The following is a 24,140-nucleotide window of genomic DNA, read 5'->3' on the forward strand; positions in this document are numbered from 1 at the left end:
TTTTTTGATTGGATTCCAGAAGTTACTTATTACTATGTGTGTACACACACATAGTATGCCTGCGTGCAGAAATGCCTTCTTATTCATATACTCTACACGCATAAGACATGCCTACACATTAAGCTACTATGGGAAAACTCTTACGTACAGATACAGCAGACACACTTGGCATCTGGCTTTCATTACACAGCTCACCATTTCCAACGTGTTCAGGTCTGGCTAACAAGCTCACAGTCCTGGAACACCCTGTCTGCAGGGCAGCCCTCCCCCAACCTTTCTTTGCAACCTGCAGCCACATCTCACTGCAGAGAATAGAAAGCTAAACACCTAACTATATTTATCTTACTAGGAACACCACACACACAAGACACTTTTAGTTCTAAGGAAGTCCTATTGCCCTGGAGGAATACTTCTCAAATGGTATATCTGGGAAGATCCTGCAAGAAAAACCTTAAATGCAAAACAGTATTGAGTACAGAACACAAGTATTCTTGATATTACTTTAGTCTCCCATTGAACATCCTCACAAAAGGATTACTGTGCACCACACACAAAAAAAAAAATAAATTGTGAATTGTCTATGGATTTGTTTAGCTGCAGAAAGTGATATTGGTGTGGAGTGAAAAGCTGCTCAAAAAAATCACACAATGGGACAGAAAACGCATTCCTGGTGCAGAACGTGCAGTAAACGTGCAGCTCACCTACGAGGATACAACTGACGAATTCGGCAATAGTCCATCGGGGGAGAGGGAGGGGGAAAAAAATATAAGTGAGACATCTTTAAAGTCCTCCCACCATCACCACCACCCTCCTTTCATGTGCTGCTAACACTTGGCTGTTTTCCACCCTTTTAATGTTTTCCTACAATTTCAAAGTTTTCAGCTGATGTCCACTAGCCTGTCACTGTATTCTCCAGTTTTGAGACAGTATATATAATAACCAGACCTAATCTATAAAGGTACAGAAGAAAGGAGACAATTCCTCCACAGAAGGACCAGTTTTAAACTGCCTAGACTGGCTATACGCAATACATCCGTGTGAAAAGTTCAGTAAGAGTAATGCTTCGTTTATAGTGTCTCTTGCCTATGTACTTGCCCACGAATCCAAGAGGTTGTGGATGAGTTTACCCCACTGTAGCTCCACTGAATTCAAAGGAGTTATGACTTAGAACAATGTTGCCTGGCTTGCAATTTTTGTCAAACTTTTATTCATAGTTCACTGTCCTCCTCAGTCTCCTGACGTATGTTAGGATCTAGGCTTTTATTGAGCAATATGGCTTTTACCAACATCAGCCAATATATATTTACTGTCCAAAGTGAGCACAACAATAAAGCATCATTAAACCTAGGTCTTACCTGGTCTTTTTTAGACTTGTGTGAGGAAGCAACATGAGCCAGATACTGAATGACCTTCTTGGTGTTCTCCGTTTTACCAGCTCCCGATTCACCTCTGTAAAGAAAATCTGCAATTCATTCCCAAACAAGACGGAGGGGGACACATGCATATTTCTAACCCCAAAAGGGCTACAGAGCTCCTTAACTGCATCCTGGCCACTGCAGCACCTCCCTCAAAACCAAGAAAAAACAGGTCGCACTGGCAAGCAGTAGCAGTGTGGCTGGACTGCTAGCCCTCAGCCAGTTTGCCGCTGGGTGCAGGTTCCACATGCATGCACAGAGAAGGGAAGGCAATAAAGAACTATGCTTTCTAGTCACTTGGATACAAAGATTGCCAAGTGGCTGAGGAATAATTCGGAAGCTGCTGTAGAGGTAGGGGTGAAAGGTAACGAAGTGAATCTTTCAAAAGGAAGCCTCCCAACTGCAAGAAGAAACATACCAATTCCTTAAGCAGAACTGAGGACCAACCAATTTTGCTGTGTCTGGAAGAGAAACTGCTGTATCAAGAGTACTGTTACTGTATCAGCCTCATCAGTATGAATGTACTTAAACAGAACAGCTGCATCAAATCTGAAGACTTCCCCGAGCCTTTTGCATTGACAAAGCTGTATTTCTTCGAGTTTGAGCACAGGGACTGTTTCAAAACCTCCCTTCTTCCTCTCCACTTATGAAAAGTATTCTGCAGAAAGGATTATTTAGCTTCATCATGGGCTCAACTTAAATGTCTATATGCAAACGCACATAGCATGGGGGATGAACAAGAGGAGCTAGAGATGTGTACACGCCTGCAGGGCTAAGATCTTATTGGCATCACGGAGTCATGGTGGGATGGCTCCTATGACTGGAGTGTTGGAATGGAAGGATACAGGCTCTTTAGGAAGGACAGGCAGGGGAGATAGGGAGGGCGTGTCGCCCTCTATGTCAATGACCAGCTGGAGTGCATGGAGCTCCGCCTGGGGATGGATGACAAGCCAACCAGAGCTTATGGGCCAGAACTAAAGGGAAGGACAGGACAGGAGACATTATAGTGAGGGTCTACTACAGGCCACCCAACTAGGAAGAGCAAGTGGATGAGGCCCTCTACAGACAGATAGGAGCAGCCTCATGTTCACAAGCCCTAGTCCTCATGGGGGACTTCAACCATCCCGATATCTGTTGGAGGTACAACACAGAGGAGATAAGCAATCCAGGAGGTTCCTGGAATGCACTGATGATAACCTCCTTCTCCAAGTAACAGAGGAACCAATGAGGAGAGCTGCTATGCTAGGCCTTGTTCTCACCAACAAGGATGGACTGGTGGGGAATGTAGAGCTCAAGGGCAGCCTTGGCTGCAGTGACCACGAAATGGTGTTCAAGATCCTTACGGCAGCGAAGAGGAAGCACAGCAAGCTTGCTACCCTGGACTTCAGGAGAGCAGACTTTGGCCTCTTCAGGGATCTTCTTGGTAGAGTAGCATGAGGTAAAGCCCTGGAGGGAAGAGGGGCCCAAGGAAGTTGGTTAATATTCAAGGATCACCTCCTCCAAGCTCATGAGCTTGCCTGAGTCTTCACTGGCAAGTGCTCCAGCCACACCGTCCAAGTCACAGAAGGGAAAGGCAGAGACTGGAAGAATGAAGAACCATCCACTGTAGGAGAAGCTCAGATTTGAGACCATCCAAGGAACTTGAAGGTGCACAAGTCCATGGGTCCTGATGAGATGCATCTGCCTGTCCTGAGGGAACTGAAGGATTAAGTGGGTAAACTACTATCCATCATATCTGAGCAGTCAGTCCCTCTGTCTGGAAAAGGGGAAACATAATGCCCATTTTTAAAAAGGAAGACCCAGGGAACTACAGGCCAGTCAGTCTCACTTCTGTGCCTGGCAAGATCATGGAACAGATCCTCCTGGAAACTATGCTAGGGTGCATGGAAAATAAGGAGGTGATTGGTGACAACCAACATGGTTTCACTAAGGGCAAATAGTGCCTGATAAATTTGGTGGCCTTCTACAATGGGGTCACAGCGTTGGTGGATAAGGGAACAGCAACTGATGTCATCTACCTGGACTTGTACAAAGGATGTCCCACATAACACTCTTGTCTCTAAGTTGGAGACACATGGATTTGATGGATGGACCACTCAGTGGGTAAGGAATTGGCTGGACGGTCACACTCAGAGTTGCGGTCAACAGCTTGATATCCAAGTGGAGAGCAGTGACACATGGCGCTCCTCAGGGGTCGGTATCGGGACCGGCACCGTTTAACATCTTCGTTGGCGACATGGACGGTGGGATTGAGTGCACTCTCAGCAAGTTTGTCAACAGCACAAAGCTGTGTGGTGCGGTTCACACGCTGTAGGGAAGGGATGTGCCACCCAGAGGGACCTCAGCAGACTTAAGAGGTGGGCCTGTGCAAACCTCATGAAGTTCAAGGTCCTGCACATGGGTCGAGGCAACCCCAAGCACAAATACAGGCTGGGCAAAGAGTGGATTGAGAGCAGCCCTAGAGAGAAGGACTTTGGGGTAGCAGTGCGTGGAAACTGAATAAGCCATCAATGTGCGCTCGCAGTCCAGAAAGCCAACTGTATCCTAGGCTGCATCGAGAGAAATGCGGCCAGCAGGCCGAGGGAGGTGATTCTTCCCCTCTACTCTGCTCTCATGAGACCCCACCTGGAGTATTGTGTTCAGATCTGGTGCCCCCAACATAAGGACATGGACCTGCTTGAGCGGGTCCAGAGGAGGCCACAAAGATGATCAGGGGTCTGGAGCACCTCCCTTATGAGGACAGGCTGAGAGAGTTGGGGTTGTTCAGCCTGGAGAAGAGAAGGCTCCAGGGAGACCTTATAGTGGCCTTCCAGTACTTAAAGGGGGCCTACAGGAAAGATGAGGAGGGACTCTTGATCAGGGAGTGTAGTGATAGGACGAGGGGTAATGGTTTTAAACTGAAAGAGGTATATTTAGATTAGATATAATGAAGAAATTCTTTACTGTGAGGGCGGTGAGACACTGGAACAAATTGCTCAGAGAGGTTGTGGATGTGTTCCTGGAAGTGTTCAAGGCCAGGCTGGACGGGGCTTTGAGAAACCTGGTCTAGTGGAAGGTGTCCCTGCCCATGGCAGGGGGGGCAGAACTAGATGATCTTTAAGGTCCCTTCCAACCCAAACTATTCTGTGATTCTATGATTAAATATATATTGGAAGAATTGTAGTGGGACCTTCCTTGACTCTCCATTATTACCTGATTTACTGAGCCTACCCCCAGCATTTACAATTAAGACAGTCCTCCAATCAAGAATTTAAATACACAGACTTTGACAACCAGACAAGCTGACAGCTGTAAATACTCACGTGCAAAGGATGGACTGATCCTCTCGATCTAGAATAAAATTTTAAAAAAGTAGTCAGACTAAGACTCTAAAATTAAATTTCTGTGATGTAATGAAATCAACACCAGAAACAAAACCAAGAACTAGTAAAACTCTGACAAGCATCTTCAGAAATATGGCCAGGAAACCCTTCTACAGCAACAGACCCCAACCTCCCACCATATGCCAAAGTATAACGGCACCATAGCAATTTAGTTCTCTTCATCCAGAAAAAACATTGTTTACATTACAATTTTTCTACAAACAATACAGAAGTCTCCCACTGAACATCTCTTTATCACAGAGCTACAGTTTGATGTATATCTACTTGTTCTTCAGCCCTCTCCCCCCTATTATACTGGGCCCATACTGACTTACAAAAGTTATCAGCAGAGCAATGGAAATGGGAGGGGGAGGAGGGCCTAATACATCAGAGACTTTCATCCCCAAAACAAACACTGGAAGCTCAGTGAGAAATTTTTGTTACTTGTTTTGTACAGAATAGACTTGAAAACTACAAGACTGAGCAGCGGCCTAAGTCCTATACAGCTAATTTGTTGTGGCACCATCCCTTATTGTATTAATACAGCAGCTGGTAACAGTAGAAACCTTTTCTTTTTCATGCTGACATACCAGTAGACACACTAATTCCTGGGTTCAATTCATAGCTGTGGATGACAGTATCTTTCCAGATACAGAACTTACTTCACCCAGCCTATCCACCACTATCTTCTCCCACATCTTTAACCTCCTTTCAGCTTTCACCTATGATTCCACTTCCTCATACGCAGTCCTGACTAGTCCTTCCACCATGCCTTCATCCCACTACTCCACCACTTCTGTATGAACACATTCCCCTGATTCTGCCTTGGTTTCACCTTTCATCCACTTCTCCACCCTGTGCCTGCCCCCCAGTCTGCAACCCATTCCTCCCCCATGCCACCAGGAACCAGCTGGAAGCACTGGGCAGACTGGAGAGAGTGCCTGTGCCTACACCACAACAGCCTTTGTAGCTTATAGCAATCACAGGGGCAGTGAGACCTGTTCAGGCACAGAACAGACTTGGGCACAGAAGGTCATTCACAGACAGTCCACAAGAGCTATTGTGGCACTTACAGAACAGACTGTGTCACCAAACTCAACATCTCCATTAGTTTTTAAGTTACCTATTTGGCTGTGTTTTCTAGGGTTTATTTTAGCTGTTTGGGGGGTTTTTTTTGATTAAGATCAAGACCAGAGGACTATCAAATCATCCAGTCTGAGAACTCCAGTAACACAGCAGTTAGATTTCATCCAGTTATTGTCATTCTTTCCTTTTTGCATGCTGAGCCCCAACTTTGTGTTGTGCTGAAGTCTGATCTCTAAAGTGAGATAAAGCAAGCCGCAAACATCCATGAGAGTATACAATTCACTGGATTGCTCTAATAATTTATTTCAGCAATTAGTAACCTTCATCGCTACGTTTATGAATGTGACTGTCTCCATATTTTAGCTAGTGGTTCTTTCTGTTCCTTTCTCCAGTAGTACCCAAGTGCACTCAGTATTCTCCCCACCAGAGAGTACTTAGACAATATAATTGAGTCATCATTCAAGTTGTTTTACTGAGCTGTAATTAGGGAAGGCTTTATAGTCAGATAGAGTTCAGGTACCTGAAACCACTGTCTATACCCTTAAACACTGCTGCTGCAAGTGAATTTAGCATTGCAGTCCTAACATCATGAATGCCATATTCATCAAGAAAAACTCCTATAAACTCAGTTTATAAAGAGAGAAGTATATCTAGCCTTTGGACACATTTTCATGGAATAAGTAAACCAGGTAGACGTACCAAATTTGAGATTCTATCTTTTCTTAAATGATTCTCAAACCAATAATGAAAACATTAGGTTCACGTGCTACAGATAGGCAACTCCTGCTCTTAAACTTTTTTACTAGAAACTGATTGTATGCAGATGAGCACAAAAAAATAGAGGAAAATAATCTGCTTTATCCCTGTTAATACTGTTGCCAGAAAGAGCTGATCAGCCCTAGGACTGGAAGAAACCAAGCTGAAGAAAATCACGCAAATGCTTTTGGCACAGCAAATTCTTAAGCATTCAAAACCAGATACTGCAGCTTTACTAGCATTGCATATTCATTTTTTTCAGGTTCTGAATTTTATTCATTGCCTTTAAGATACGCACCCCTTTTGCTGAGGGACAGGCTAAGACTAGATGTTAGACAGCTCTGAAGGCCCCACCCATTCAAGGTTCCCAGTGGGTCAAGGGCTCAGCAGGCACAGCCAGCCCTCTTCATGACTGGGCATTTTGGGGGTGGATCAGGGGAATCACTAATGACTCATTTACGGATTGCCTAAGGAAATGTATTCTTTCGTAGTCGGATACCTGCGTGCAATTCTATCACAAAGCAGCTATGTGCCTCCAAATAACATCTGACTTTGGAAAGCTTGACTATAAACAAGCAGCCCACTTGTCCTAGAAAAGGTTATGCTCAACATTCAGGTACCACATAGGTTCTTCTAAGAGACCAATTTGAGAGAAAGAAAAAAAAAAAAAAAAGATAACCCTAAGGAAGGTGCTTCCTTATTCCTGGTAGCCAGCTCTGGTCTTGGACTTATGCACTGGGGCTCCTCAAACTGGAGCCCCAACTGGAGCTTAAACACGGAGCCCCAAGCACCTGAATAGCACATGCCTTCCCATTCCCTCTCCTCCAGGAGAAGATCCTTATACCAGCAAAAAACATTGGTAAGAGAGAGATAAACCAGCTGCTCCATAGAAAAAGAGACTATCAACATCAGATAATACTAAGAAGCTCTTTGGCACTGAACACTTTTTGATTGTGACAAGTTTTGTCACACTTAGTTGAGAAGCTCTTTTCGAGCCTCATTCCAATGAGGCAAGGTAGCAACAGCACCCTGGAGTGACCGGAGGAGGTCCCAAAGGGATTTTTCCACACCTTAACACAGCAAGGTGTTGAAAGGTGCTCAGGCAGGAAAAAGTCACAGGCAGTGTTCAAAATCCTCTCGGGCACTACATTTTCCTCCCCCAACATACTTTCCTGGTGGCCCGCTGCAGCTGCGTTAGTCACCTCTGCTTTAAGCCAGCAGGAACAGTACCTGCAAGTGCAGGCAAGTCACCGGCAGCTCACAGACAGGGCCATAAAAGGCAACATTCCTGTTTGCAATCCGGGGGAAATTCTTTCCCAGGACTGCACAGCAGCAGCCATTGGGATAGTTGGAATTCTTCTAATTGTGTACAGACAGACAACTCAAATAATGTGTTGAGCAACAGGAAACTGGAGCCGACCAAAAGGCCACATACAAAAGCATACCTCTCAGATACACTTCCAATTAAGAATTGCTTTAAATGCCCATATTCATTCTCCTTACAATACTGACCTGTGCCATCAAGAATCAGAATTCAGTTGCCCAGACAAGAGGCCACCTCCACCGCTTTTTTTTTTTTTTTTTTTTTAAAGAATCATTCAACATGGGCATACTTCACAACTTCAGTCAGCACTTGCCTTTACTCCATTGTCAGTTGTGCAAGCAACCTACTCAGCAAAAGAGAATGTGCTGGGTACCATAAACTCAGTTGCTTATAATAACACAACCAAGGAATGCCTGATTAAAAGAAATCTGCATCTGCTTTTCAATCCTAAACAGAGTCACTTACTAAAAACAATCCAGAATAACAACTCATTAGTTAATGATAGCAACAGTTCTGTATTTCAGACCAGATGGTAAGGAAAGCTTTTTGTCTAGGCTCTTCTTTAGCTCTTATCACCACAGTATTCAAGTGATCATAAGAAGCAGCAGCCTCAAGCATCCAGAAATTCAGGAAGTAAAGCATCCTTCAAATTTAAGCTCTACAGCAGTATGGTATAATAAGATCAGTAGATTAGTTTTACTATATAAAAAACATAACATCCAACTCATTCTTGACTTTCTTCAGTCCAAAAATAAAAGACCACATTTTAGACTGCTTCCAGGACCTGGGGCATACATTAAAAACTTAATTAAACAAACATTTCTTTTCACAAGAGAGACATCTTGTACATAAAGTGTCCTCAGCCAAATATTCTACTGCAAAACAACAAATCTGAATAAATATTGAACTGCTGTGGTCACATACATTGGCATAATTGGCAAATTAATAGAGCTCCAAACTCTTGAATTTTGTTTTTAGATGTTTTGGGATGGAAGAAGAAAAAAGTTGGAAGGCTAGAAGAGAACATGCAATTTAAGCTCCACATCTCAGTTACAGAACATCCTAGCAGGCCTTTATCACCCACTTCCTCTGCATGAGTGACTCCAGTTTCAAGCCTGTTCATCTCCATAAAAGGAGAAGTAATATAGCATTCACACAATGGTGACATCATCTCTCCAGCTAAGAGGAAGTGTAGCTGAAAGGCAAAGGCTTGGCTTGCAGTCCCCTGCCTATAGCTGACTCATTAAGGCCAAAAGCTTAACCATAGCTAGATGGTACCACCCACCTCCTAACCACGGTGCGTCTGGCAGAAATGAGCAGCCTGGCCCTCTAGGTCTCCATTACTATACTGCTCCCCTAGCATCGCGGCGAATGCCTGGAGCCCAACCTAAGCAACTGGCTGGCTGACCAAGCTAGAGAGTTGACCTAAAAGCAAGAATTAGTCTTAAATACATTTAAGTGCTTCAACCATGCAGTAGTTTCAGTGCCTCAGTCCCTCCTTGAACTGACCTCAACATAATCTTACAACCAATGTCCTTCCCTCAGGGCTCTAACCCAGGAGGAACCCCAAGCACTTGACACACTGTGCTTCTCTGAACAACACCACTGGCATAAAATCTAATCAAATATGTTCACTGTGGTGCTTTAACCTACATGCTGGTTTGAGCAGGATCAAAAACACTCCAGGGGAACGTCAGAACAGAGCCTGAGAACATGTTTTTGCATTATCATTTAAGGAATGCATTATACAGAAGTTTCAAAGTGCTAATAACTGATCATCAAGTAAAAAAAAAAAATTAAAACAAGGACAAACACAGCATATCCAAGACAGCTCTCAACAACAGAACTTCAAGATGTAAAAAAGGAGAAAAATCACTTGAGTTGGCAGGAACACTCCAATGCCAAGATTCAGCTTCGCATTATCTGAAGTTTGAGGACAGTCATGAGGAGAAAAGTAAGTTTCATTTAAAAAAATGAAATTTATGCTACTGGGTCAAATGCAAACATTTATTTCCCCAAGCCATTTTTGGACTTGAGCCCATACCCCTTTCTCTAGCATTCCTTAACTGAATCTGAAGAGAGCAAAACAGGAAAACAAGTTAGGCTGTAATTTTAGGTTACACAAATGTTTATGAAGTTCTGACAGGAAAGAAAAACTGGTCTACAGCCTGCAAAAGCTCAAGCAGCTCATGATACTAAACTAGTGAACTGCAGGGAGACTGACAGCAAGGGCTGAACCATTACATAAACGACTGCCAGAGAGCTCCTGCTCTGGTTTACAGGAATGAAGCAAAAAGGGTGTGGTAACTACTAAAAAACAAGTGGGCAACAGACTCTTTTTTAGCTCCTTGTTCTATTGAAAACCACATTTCAAGACACAGATTTTGAGAGCTGCATTTAGAAATCTCAAGTAATTCAAAGCATGTAAATATTTCTTTAAAAAATCAGAAACTATATACATGTTTCCTTGCCATTTATATACAAACATGATCAAAATTAACATCCTCCATAGTTAGTATCCAAACTTAACATTGCCCTTTGCATCAGAAATTTGGACAAATCTTGGAAACAAACTAGTGAAACCACAGGCTATATTCTTTTGGGTTTAATGGAAACAGAACTTCACCTTTACATGCAATTTGAAAGAGACATCTGTGCCACTACATAACTTAACAGCTCTGTCAACCAAATATCCCTGAATTGGTAAGCACACACATATTATTGTCTAGAAAATAAAGGTGCGCTTTGGGACAGTGCAATATACACTGCAGCATAGAAGACCGATGCTAGGAAACAAGCCGAGAAAGAAGATTTGAGACCAAGGAAGTTAAACCAGAAGTTTTCTGCTAGCTCGGAAACTTAAGAAATATGTAAACATCCAAGACTTACAAATAAACCACTTCAAGGTCATGTTCTATAGAAGCAGATCTGGAGGACTGGTTCTTGTAAAAATGACAACTGGGCCTGAGGTGCACGTGAAGATCTACAACAGCAAGTGATTTGTCTTACAATAGCTAACACTGTTTTCTCCCTTAACGTAACAAGGCCAATAAAAATAATGAAGTTATTACACTTCAGAACTTTATATTTTAAATGCCAAACCCAGAGACTACCTAACTCACAAGTGAATACCAGCAAGATGCTGGCTGCACAGGCTCCTTTGCAGACAAATCCATCAAGGTCAACAAGGGTTTAATCATTGCACAATGATTTTAAGAGTTTTGTTCAGTGAACCATTAGGAGCCCTACACTAATATGCATAGAAACTGGATGAGAAAGGAGATGGAGTACATTCATTAGCAATGTGCCATCTATTCCCTCTCCTACTGCTCTCTTAGTTGAACAGTTTGAACTTTGGAGACCAGAATAACCATACTGATCTAGCCTATTACACAAGTTTCAGACACTAGCATTATAACAGCCACCATGCTCCAGACACCAATGGAAGTTCTAACTTCTATCAGTATTTGACATAGAAAATTCCCTACATGTGTTCCAAATGGACAAACAGGTGCTCTTTAAAAACTTTAAAATACGTTTTTCTAAATAGATCCCTGAAGGTGAATAACGTAACTCTTCAGTGTACAACTGTTGCATTTGAATAATGATTTGTTTGCTCAAGACACCACTCCACTTGCAGGCACTGTCCTTCAATCATCAGCACCAGAAGAGTAATTTTTCTGAAAGCAGTCAGACCTGAGGCTTCTGGCATCGATTACCCAGGAAACAGGAATATCAAGACAAATGTTGTTTTCTCCAAAACCAAAAATATTACACTTTTTCCAGAGTTCTGCTCTTGAAGCACAGGAAGTCTGTCCAAGCACCATGCAGCAAAATAATATTTTTATCTCATTTCTGAGTCTTAATGTCTTGGGTCGGACAAAGGAGGAAAAAAGAAAAAAAAGTCACTTTGAACACATTCTCCTTCATGTTATTGCTTCAGGGAAGTACTTCTGGTGAAATCTAACAAAAAGTAGTTTAACCTCCTGGAATATATAAATGCCACACAACACTTGTGAATGGAGTAACCAGGGTAGACACAAAAAGAGGACCAAGTCCACCCATAGTCCATCAGCACAGATGGCTGAAAAGGGTTAAACAGTTTCTGGATTAGCAGAGGTTGGAATAGAGTTCTCATCTTCCTCTCCCTTCCCAACTCCTTTCCTAATGAAAGCCCCTTTGAATGACCTGTTTATTAGAATACCATAAATTGACTGAAAACAACAACAACAAAAAAATCAGAGTCCAAATCAACATGCGAGGCTTTTCCACTCTGTCGGCTTAAGAGATAAGTATACCCCAGGCTGACAGAAGTCAGAGTCAACAGCTTGCTATCCTTCTCCAGACCATAAAGGATTCCGGGTCTTCAGGGCTCTGAAAGTAACCTAGGGAAGACAGCCTAAATGCCTCGGGCTCATGTGGAGCATCAGACCCTTTCATCTTCTATTCTCTGTACAGATTCCTGCCATACCACTGGCTGCTGCACCAGGCCTCCCCCACGGCTAAGCAAAACTGAGGAAGTGGAATAGGAATGTTGCTTTCCATTGCCCTAGAGGCTAGACAGGACCAGAGACAGTGCAACCTACTCACCTTCACTCCCAGTAGCAGACATCAGAATGTGACTGTTACCCTTTGCAATAAGGAAATAAGGCAGTAAATAACCCTGAAACGATCTCTAAGGGTTCTTCCTAGCACACATACACACATGTGAAGCAACACGCACACAAGAAGCTTTCCAAACCTAGTTAAGCAGGTCAAAGCAGGCTAGTTCAAAAGTTAACTGGGAATGATATTCACATCCAACAAGCATTCCAAAAAGTCAGTGACAAGCTATCTCAAACCAGGCAAAGAAGAGCTAGAGTAAACCCCTAGACTGTCAATACTGCTGAGAGCATTGCATAGCTAGAATTGTTGTGGGAAAGGTAAACACTCCAGCAGAACTCATAGCAAGTTCCCTGTGCTAGGAAAACAGAGGCGGGGCTGCCATTCTTCAGCTTTGTACACCAAAGCAATTCAAGTCTGGGATTTCTGATTTTTCCACATCTCTCAAGCAGTGGTCTGACAGAGACACCTTCTCTTTTCAAAAGGAAAGAAGATATCCATGTAGATTAATCACTAGCTCTGAACCACCATCAGACCAGGGAAGGTCACCTGTCCCTTGTTGCAACACTGCAGCTGTCTGGATATCCACTGCCACATAATGATATATCTCGAAGGGATGAAGGACAAGATGCATGCACGTGCAGTTCCAAATGGTTTAACTATTGTCTATAGAAGGAAAAGGACTTATTCAGTGTCCTTACAACAATAACAATGAAACTGTTTCTGATTCTACATAGGAAAGACTTCTTTTTAGGTAACAGTAACTCTGGTAGGATTAAGTCAATAGTTTATTTAAGAAAAATATGTTAGTACTTGAGCTGACAACGAGTGGGCAAGGGAAAGAAGGAAGTAATAAAGGAAGTGAAATAGTGGTAAGAGGTTTATGGATAACCATACTGGCACATATAGTGTAGGCAGTGCATCTGTCCTTGTCCTTCATGGCAGATCCAGTCTTTGTCTGAAGGAAGTGAGGTCCTATATAGGTCCAGGTTCACAGGTTCTTTCCTCTGGATATAGCATTCCTTTCAGACTAACACATCAGTAGTATAGCTGTATTTCTTCAAGAGCTGCCACATCTTCAACACATTCAGTACCCTGCCACCAGTCCACTGCTGCATGTCTGTATGGTTCACCCCTCCCCACCCAAGGCTTTTACAAATATAGTTTAATTGAATCATCATGTTAGCTCTCTCATGTGCTGTGCTTTGCATGGCACCACACTTCAGCAACCTCTCTCAGCATCCTCCACACGTAAAATTTGTTTAAAGCCACTAACACAGGTAAGAAGAAGGAATTTTTCTTGCTTTCTTGCCACTCTGGGCAACCATATTGTTATAGTCCTCCTATGCTTGGAGGTGCAAGTGGTAGTGAGGGCAGGGGAAAAGTAGAACTCTTTAAAACTGAGTCCAATTAGGATTTTAAAGCATGGTTTTATTATATCTGGCCTCTATTCAAAAAAGTGAGGTTAATGACAAAACCTATGAGAGACAAACACCTTAATCATTGCTAGTCATCAGAAAATAAAGAGTAATCAAATTCATACAAGCCATACCAAATCAAACTGTCCGTTATATCCTTTAAACCCTACAAAGCATGCCTCTTTGTATAACCCAGCTACAAACAGGAAGAAAAGCACAAAACATCTCCATACCAGAACACTCTCCAAGCATTCCAAACACAAGCACTGACTGTGAAAGACCTCCTCTCAGAAGGGGGGATATGCACAGGATAGAGCTCCACACTGAAAAGTCCTCAAGTGACAAACAAGCAACGGGTAATATATATGGTTCTTTACTTCTCATTTGTATACATAAGGGGAAAAAAATAGGTCTATCTGCTTGCTTTCTTTTATTCTAGGAAAAGCCAACAGATGTATTCAATATTGCCTGATAGTAAAGTTTTATTCTTAACAGAATAGGAATGTAACCAACAACAAATGATCAGTAAAACTACCACTGACCCTCACACTTCAAAAGGCCGGTTATACTAAGTTTGTCTCACCCAACCAGACTGTATAACTGGTTTTTAGAAGCTTTTAACAAAAGTATTTATCAACCAATACACATACTCGCCCACCTACAGCTATCGTTCCGTAGGCTCATTCCCGAGAGGGAAAGTTCACCACCTCAGTTCTCCCTGCCTGCTTCTCTGAACCTCATACATTCACACAGTCTGCTCTTTACATCAAGTTTAGCTCTTGCCAGACTCTTTGAAAAGTTCTTCAATCCACTAGACCAGGGGAGAAAGCTATTCACCTGAACAACAAAAGCTGGTACCACATTGGTGTCAGTCCTCTGTAAGCAAGGACAGAGGGGGCAACAATACCTTTTGATAGCAGTGAATTGTTGTTCTCCTACAGCGTTTTGACTGCAACCTTGATTTGTGATTTCAACAGGAGTCATTATCTCAGTCAGCACTCACCTTGCATCATACTCCTGTAGGCTGTGTCTGTGATGGCATAGATATGAGGGGGCATCTCATGTCTCTTTTTGCCTTTGTACATCTCCACTATTTCTTCTGAGTATATGGGCAGGTTCTTGTAAGGATTGATTACCACGCAGAACAGGCCTGAGTAGGTCTGGAAAAAAAACACCCCAGCAAATAAAGACAGGAATTTAAAATATTGTATACTTGCACATTTTAACAGTATATTACTTGGAAAAACAAAACAAGCAGTCATTTTTTAAATGCATCTTCCAGTGATGCCATGTGGGATGCTTCCCACTAAGCAATATTAGAATCTGAGCAACAGCTGAAGTCGTATCAGCTTGACTAGTAGTCAACCTTTCCAAGTATGCACAGAGCATCAGTGACATTAGTCACACTGTTAACAAACTAGACTGCTCCCTGGCTCATAACAATCCACTAGGACTGCCTTTTCTTCCTTTCAAAGTTCCTGTATTCATTATAGGAATTCCTATAGTTCATTTCATTATATAAGGTAGGTGCTCAGCTCTTAGAAACATGCATTTTATTATGTTCTAGCTCATGTTTGCTATGGATTTATCCAGCAACTGATCAGCTACAACATAATAAAACTTCAAGTTACTAAAAGAAAAATAAGACCAGTGTACTCCCTAGAGGTTTTCAAGACCACTGGACTAGGCTGAATTCAGTGTTGACCCTGTACTGAATAGGAAGTTGGATTAGATGGCCTCCTAAAGACCCTTCCAGCCTGAACACTTTCATAGTTTATAATGTAACAAGTATAACTAGAACTAGATTCAAAACTGTAAGGTCATTAATGTAGTATAGTTCTGAACTAGTCAATATAGAAAGCAGTTCTAAAGTTTTCCATGCTCAGCAACATTTGCCGAAGTTTACTTCTAATTCATCTCAAATGGTTAATTCATTGGTCTGTGACAGCAAACCTCGATTTCTCAATTGGTTTCCACTGGCTGAAATTCTACAGTTCTAATGGAATACAACTGTCAAAATACTTGTAGTGAAAATATTAAGCTTCTTAAAAGAAAAAAAAAAAAATCTTTGAGATCTGAAAACCAAAAGATACCCTAACAAACATTTTACTTGCAAAGGGAACAGGAGGAGCAGAGACTTCTTAAGTATTTCCTAGATATTTTAAGAATAGCATTCCAAGCCTTGCTCCTGGGGTTTAGAGCTACCCTAGGGAACTGATAGTTCCCTATCAGTTTTAGAGACAGCTGTTTGAAACATCTGGAGAGGAGTAGCTTTCTACAGCAGCTTGCAGTGCTACCAGAAGAGAGTAAATTTAGCACTTTTTTTTCCCATTGCTACCATCTCTTCTATTGTTTGCTCCATGAAGAGTGCTTCATAGTGGTAAAGAGTTCTCCACAATGAGCACAGAGAGTACTTAATCAGATTTAGCCTCTTTACCTAAAGGTAAGGATTAGACTACAGTGATTAGAAGGGTGAAAGTAGCGTCTACTACACAGTTTACAATCTTATATCCAAATTTTCTACGTGCTGGCTTACCATTAAGTAATTAGCCCACTCTTATATGCAGTAGATTCAGATACAACCTTCACCCTATGTCCCCCAGAAAGCAAAATTTTTATAGGTATTTAAAGTTCCTTTTCCATACCCCAGTATAAACTGTCAGGATACGTTTCCAGACCTACTTTTTTAAAATTTTATTTTTTATTTAATATTTGAGGAATATTTGAATAGCTTACAGAAAATACTAAATCTCTTTCCAAAGTGGGAAACGATGAAAGTTGGCTAAAAGTCTTTGCACGTAGGACTTCTAAAGTTCCAGGAAGCTAACCTTCAGGGAGACACTCTAGTCAGGTTAGGTTTGAGGTAGTGCTTGAAAGGAACAGTTTAAGGACTCTGCAGAAACCAGCTTGGCAATACTAGTTCCTTTTGCCTCAGCCTTAGTTCTCCATCATGCCAGACAGTACTTGTTCAGCACAGAAGAGCTGCTGAAAGACTGGGTCATGCTTTCCTGACCTTTGACTACACTAGTGGAAGACAAAGTAGGACCAAGAGGTAGAAAGGAGTGGACTCAAGAGTGGTACGTTCACAGTACATGTAATACACCTTTTCCTTATACTGGCATGGATATAATTGACATTGGAATCAACTAAACTGTTAGAAGAAAAGCTTAATTTTATCGGAGTTCTGGAAAACAAATAAACAAAAGCCCTCTAGGCTGCCAGTTCCAGTTGTCTGCATTAGCAACCATCTTGCCTCAAATCCCATGGCAGCAGGAACATGCACGTAGTAATCAAAAGAAGATGCCCTATATGGTCCCTGTTCACCCCCACAACAAAACTGTAACACGTGCCACAGACCAAACCTACCTCTCCTTTGAAGATGTTAATAAAGCTAAATGCCTGTTTGCTGCTTCTGGGGGATAAAAAGTGAGAGCAAAAGTGGCAGCAAGCACTGTGGTAATATTCCACAAGGAATGTAAAGTTTTCTTGTCTATATTTGTGTGACTTTTTATGGCCATGTTTGCTGACAAATTAGAACTATTGCTTTTCAAGTAAGAATAGTGTAAAGGTCTGAAGCTGGGCTAAAGCAGTCTTACGGATGAGAGCAGCGGTTTAGAAAACGGAAGACATTAATTTCAATTAGGGTGATGAAGCCATGAACGAGGTATGCAGGAACAAGCTATCACCTTCTTCCAGCATTCTGGTTGCCAGGAGAAATACCTAAGGGAAGTTTCCTTGCAATATAATGATCTCAGACAGATGTGTGAGGTGATATTTTTGTCTAATAAAGAGAGGCAACTAATCATGGCTGGGATAGGCAACTATGAGACCACTATATGCCACAACTACTGGTCAAGCACACTGACAGAGTTTTATATAAGAAACAAGTTGAATATACTGAGCAGAAGCTGCCAGCCCTAGCACAGAGAAGACAAGAGTCATCTTCATCTTGTTAAAGTACAAGTAAAGACTTATATGCATAAATCCCTGAATTGAACCCAAGGCTCCAATTGAAAGGCTAATCTATTATAAGCATAGCTGGCTTGGAAATCTGTACTTTGTTTCAGACATTACTATCTCAAAATAGAATTCTGGCATTACCTTTTGCTAACAATTTCAAGTGACACAAGGGCCAAACTGGAACTAGCTTTATTTTTCTAACTGCTAAACTAGCTATGAAGAGCTGAAAGGACCATCTGCATCATGGCACAAAGCCGACAGCATCAGAAAGTTTATTTTCCAGCAACTGTTAACTTCAGCGAAGTAACTGGAACACGTAAGGTTGAGTTTTGAGTTTCACACTGAATACAAAACAATGCAGTTCAGGTAAGCAACAGAGAAGCTGAAAATTATCTTCTGATAAAGCATTCTGGATAGAAAGGGTTAATATGAAAGACAGGCTATCAGCCAGTCACCTCAGTGAAAAACCAATCAGCACATCCCCCAGAAGCAGCAAACTGGTGTCAGACTCAAGCTCTTAGTTCTTGAAATGTTTGACACCCCCTGCTTAAAATTTGTCTGCACAAGCCATAAGATTTCCCCCTTCCTTTTGTAGGATGGGTAGACAAAAAAAATAAAGTTTAAATTAAAAAAGAGAAGAAAAAAGCCACAAAAACACACAGCCCTGCTGGCAAAGGAGAGAGAAAGGACAAAAGCAAAACTAAATTAGGCTTATGATCTTTCCAGAGACATTTATGCTAGACATACATTGCGTGTATTCTCTTTCTTCAAGAGGATTAATGATCAACTAACAGCCACTCCGATGAAAGTATTTTAAGCCTTCCCATTAATCTCCTGACTTGCTGAGAACTGCTGACAGGTGAGATCAGTCCATTTCACAAGTGCACAGAAAGACAGTTTTGGCAAGACTAAGATTCTGTAACAGAGAATTACTATGCCAGGTTTGCTTGGGTGAAGGGCGTGGGGATTTTTTAATACTTCTTACAATCCAATTAGAAGAACTCAATTTATTACAGCCACAGACTATGTCTGAAATTTCAGAGGATATCTTGCAAGATATATGAAACAGCCCATTGCATAGTGTGCGACAAGACTTTGAGATGCTGTTGAATTATTTTCAACAACTTATTACATAACCTAGCAATGCTTCCTGTTCTAAAAATGCTACACGTGATCTTGAACATCCTATTTCATCTCAATACCAAGATTCTTCCCTCTGAGAATACATTCTGATCAATAGTCAAAAAAGTTACTGACTACACAGAGTAATTAACTGCCTCAACCTCTAACCACATTAGCTCTCAAAATTTTGACATCAGACAGTGGGAGTCAAACTAAATTTATATCAGCTTTGCATCCTTCAGATGTTCTCTAATAATCTCTGCAACAGCAGTCTATACGCTTTCGTGCCACTCCAGAAGAGCAGTGGTGACAGCACTAGCCAGAGTCAAGAGTTTCTAGGTCGTATTCATGCTGCTTAACTTAGAAGGCAACAGTTCACAAAGGTTTCTACGCAAGGTGGATAGCTAGGGTGAATTCCTGCTATGTGGTGTCTTAGATACCACCAGCCCCTGTTAGGGCAGAAGAGATCATCTATTGCTTGCCACATAAGATGACTACATAAAAGACTATATCCCTGTGGGTATGACAAAGTAGTAAGCATTCAAAAAAACCTGAAACATACAGACAGATATTGCAAGGAGTTTTTACTTACATTGTCTTTTCCATTTGACAAGAGAGGCAACTTTTGGGTTTTGAGAGCACAAAAAGTGTAGGGAGGGGAAATCTAGACAGACTTTCTTCAAGGACTGTATTAATATATGTTTATGTGTTAAATTTATTCTTTAATACATTTTATTTTAATAGATCTTCTAATCTACTGTGAAGATGATTTCATAGTGCCTAAAAATATTCAACATCCTGCATTTCTACATCCCTCGGGATTCCATCTCAGGCAGTCCCATTTTAATTCTGTAAGCAGAGGCTAGTCTGAGAATAAATAAACCAAGAAACACTGTTTTAACCAGTCACGGCACCCAAATTTTACATTACCGCCGAGTTTAATAATTCGTTCTATGGCTGCAGAGTATTAAGTAGAGGCTATCATGACCAACATCTGCTAGCTAAACAGAGGCCACGTGAAGAGGAAAATCAGAAAGGAACTGAAGAACCAGGTCAAGGTTCCAAATTCTCCTTCCCACCTTTCCCTGTTTATTGCTTTTGGTATTCAGTGAAGTAATTGCTGCATGCTTCGTTGGGTATGACTGTTGATCCCATAAATGCTATCTTTGTCACTTCCACAGCAATAAGAAGCAGGATTCTCTGCTCTTGTCCATTTTGGGGTGGAAAGAAAAGGATATATTTCCTATCTGTAAGCACATGCAGGTAGATATGTGCCTTCTCTAGTAGGACACTCTGAGATCCAGAATTTTTATAACACAAAAAGCTTGGCATTAACACTCATTCCTTCCCTTCTGAAGCTCCAGATGTGGGAAAGTGCAATTCAGATGTTAGGTATATTAGGATTGTGTTTTTTGTTATTTGGTTCAGTTCAGATCCTGTTTACCACTTTCCAATTACTCTCACTTCTTGATAAAAGAAAGTTAAATGGCATTCAAAACATCCTGCAAATGAAGACATTAAAATGTTAAACACAGATTGTACCATAGCATACCCTGAAAGCTTCAACATTAACTAGAGGGGGATTGCCATAGTTTAGTGAAAAAAATTTGAGTAGAGGGAAGAAGCTGTCACATGACAGTTGCGTATAAGGGCAATGAAAGGTTAACATACACATTTTAGAAGCAAAGTGGTTACAGTAAGTTCACATACTATGTAATTATCGTGGAGCCTTACCCCAACAGACAAGATTACTTACATAGATCAGTCCCGAGTAGTATCTCTCCTTCAAGTTGTGAAGTACAGAAGCCTCATTCAGGCATGTCAGCTCTGCCATATCTTCCACTTTAGAGAATTTGGGAGGGTTCATCTTCTGGATATCATCCTTATTTACTTTCACTTTCTTCCCATTCTCTGCCAGTTCCACAATGGCCTCATCTCCTACTTCTTCCTTCAGGCTAGCTGCTTCAAACCCATTCTTCTCTGAGGGAACCCATACCAGCTTCTTAGCTGCCCAGTCAGCCTGAGTCAAGGGGTTATTAATGATGTTTTTGTCCACATAAAGGTACTTATCTGCATCTCTTTGCGACATTGTGTTTTAGAATTGGGGACCTGTGAAAAGAAGGGGGTGGGGGGAAGATATTTTTAAAACTTCAAGTTGCCTTGCAAATTCCTAGAGACAGACAGGCACATGCTAAGTACTCTGAGGCCCTGGTCATCAGAGCATACCTCCCCCTCCTTTAGTTTCATGTTAGTAAGCACTGGTAAGTTGTCAAACTTCCAATAAGGTCAAGGTTTGCTTGCCAAGAGAATGAAAAAAAAAAACCAAACAACAAAACAACCACAAAACCAAACTAGCAAGCAGTTAAAAAAACCCACTACAACAAAACACTGACCATTAAGCATTTGGAAACCATTATTTAGGAGAAAAGAGAAAGTACATTAAAGCGGCAAGCATCAAACAATTTGTAAGATATGTCAATACTCATAGCATCAGATACTGTGTCAGTAACGTTCAGGTCAAGATCAGCCCTTCACTGCTCTGCTTGGTAAAGATATCAACTCAGAAATACAATCATAAATGTTTAATCAACACTTACTTCCTATCTCCTTGTTCTGATAAGCTACAAATCAAATACCACAACTTCTTAGAAATGCCACATACCAGTTTAGACAATACATGAGACACACTTTGCTTCTAAAAGACATCATCAGTAATTTGAGGACACCAGTTAAGACCAACATTAGATACTTTCCATCACCAGCTTAGTAGAAACACCCAGCACACCAGTTTATCTTTTTTCTAGATAACGTTCAGTACCAAAATACCTCCAAGACAGTAACAGAATAAACCTGTGGTCAGGAAGTTTTACAGCCAAAAATCCTCTATTGGGATCCTTCCATGAAGCTGTGGTCAGGTAGAGAAGAGAGTACCGTCCCTACAAGAGGGAGATTTAGGCAGCATGCTCAGAAAATGGCACCCTAGATTTAGTGTTTCATCAAAACCAGAACACTACCACCAGGGATTTTTCCAGTTTATAAGACAGCAATTTTATTGGTGCCATTCAGAAATCCTTTCAATCAGAATAAAGGACTGCATGCGTCAAGGCTCATTAACCATGTAACAGCAGCCTCTTTACAAAGTCCCATGAACATTACTTCTTGGATCCTTCCTCACAAAGATACCAGTGTCCTCAATATATGTTTTTCATAACTTGCATAGAAGCTAGAGCTCTTTACCACCAAAAGAACAGGAAATGAAAATACCAATATTCATGTCATGAAAGGCTGTCAATATCTACAGGAAAAACTTTTCTACAGAACATACCCACATTTACAAACCAATGTGCAAATCAAATAGGTGAAGTCTAGACTGTAGATACCGCAGACAAAAAGGTACTGAGAGCAGGACAGAAGCAGTTCAACTCCCAAAATATGCATGAGACCAACGATAGATGTTGAGTCCTAGCATTAGCAAGGAGTGAACGAAGCCAGAAAAACATCAGCTGTAATAATGATGGGCACAGATGCCCACACCAGCCATTTGCAAGCATGTAGGGAAATTCCTTTCAACAAATGTATCCCTGTAGGTGGCATGCAACTTTGTGCCAGAGACTGTGTGGATAGCTGTACTCTTATATATAATCGCTTCCTTCAGCTTGAGTTTAAAATCTTTGTCTTATGCCTTACAGGATATGCCAAGCAGCTATTCCACACTTTACCTCATCTTTCCTTCCCCACAAGGTCACTGACACTTCCACCACAATTACTGCAATGCTGATTCTCAGAGCAACTCCTCCTCCCTGGTTTTCCATATTTTTATTGAAAATCCAAGATTTTAGTGAGTACATGATGAAGGGATTTGTTGCAGAGATAAGATGTAGCAATCAGTAGACTGCCGTGACAAATCTGAGCTGTCAAGAGAGCTCCAGGACCATCCTATAACAGCTAGCCTGACAGAGTATGTAGGAAATAGAGAAGACTAACAATTGAACAAAAGATATTGAGATTCTATGACATTGCAGAGTATCATCTGCAAGTTGTGGTCAAAGGGTTAAAAAAAAAAAAAAAGGGGGAGTGGAGGGAAGGAGGGGAAAAGGCAAAAAAAAAAAAATTCAATTGTGTTCAGAGTTGTATCAGGTTTGGCAAGGCAACAGCTGTGCTCTACCCTCCATTACACAGTTTCCTGCCGATGCAACTCCCAGAATCTAACCAGTTGCCTTTTTTGGCTATAATCAGGCAGGACACAGAGGCAGTATGCTTCAGCTAAATTCAGTTTCATCATTTCCTCAGGAATCCTAAGTAACCAGCCATCTGAAGTGTCCTACATTACACTGAAACATATTCCTGACTTCCTTACTGTTACAGTACATGCATTCAATATTCAATACACCTTGGAGATTTATTCTGGGGTAAAGAGTGATTATTTTTGGATAAGAAATACATAAGACCACAAGAAATCTTTCAAGGGGTATCCCCAGCCAGTTCTAGTTCTTCTGAAGAGAACTAAGGAAAGAAAATAGAAGTTAATCAAATTCCTCACAGGAGGAAAACCCTGAATTATCTTGCATACAGCAAGACTGCATTCTTCAGCCAGTAAGGCATCATTCTATAGCATCTATCCCTTTTTATTGTCAGGACTGAAAACCACAACTTTCACAGTAAGAAGAGAAATAGCCTAACATGGGTATTCCAAAACCTCACCAAACACTAAGTTTTTTATGCCAGTAATACCAATTAGTGAGGAGATTCAAAGATGGTCTGTACCTCAAACTTTAAACAGACTTGAAAATTACCCTATTGCATGGCAGCAGCAAACAGTCTTACTATCACCATCTCAAACTAATTTTCATATGCTCCAGAACAGAATCATCCGGTACTAGAACTAAAAAAATGGAGGATCATGCTAAGATAACATGGTATTAGTGCTATTCTCAAGGCTGACTTCTAACCCACAGGGCCTCTAAACTAGCAATACCACAAAACCAACCATTAATTTGCCTTCTCCACAAGAACAGTACCAGAGGAATCAGATTCAGCAAGTTCCATCTTATGGGTCTGAAACTTATATTCCTAGCTTACGCTGATTTTCACTGGG

The 24,140-nt window shown here is 41.4% G+C and overlaps 1 protein-coding gene across 1 annotated transcript in view; it reads right to left on the minus strand.

The window, feature by feature from the left end:
* Positions 1-24,140, minus strand: part of MYH9 (myosin heavy chain 9) — a 74,228-nt gene that overhangs the window by 37,298 nt on the left and 12,790 nt on the right. Inside the window, exons 2-5 of the mRNA XM_074826538.1 lie at positions 20,802-21,154; positions 14,967-15,123; positions 4,718-4,745; positions 1,356-1,449 (exon numbers count right to left, since the gene is read on the minus strand). Of these exons, the coding sequence (XP_074682639.1) occupies positions 1,356-1,449; positions 4,718-4,745; positions 14,967-15,123; positions 20,802-21,134 (612 nt within the window). The 5' untranslated portion in view covers positions 21,135-21,154. The remainder of the gene's footprint in view (positions 1-1,355; positions 1,450-4,717; positions 4,746-14,966; positions 15,124-20,801; positions 21,155-24,140) is intronic.

The sequence above is a fragment of the Strix aluco genome, chromosome 5 (genome assembly GCF_031877795.1).
Source record: "Strix aluco isolate bStrAlu1 chromosome 5, bStrAlu1.hap1, whole genome shotgun sequence".
NCBI lineage: Eukaryota > Metazoa > Chordata > Aves > Strigiformes > Strigidae > Strix > Strix aluco.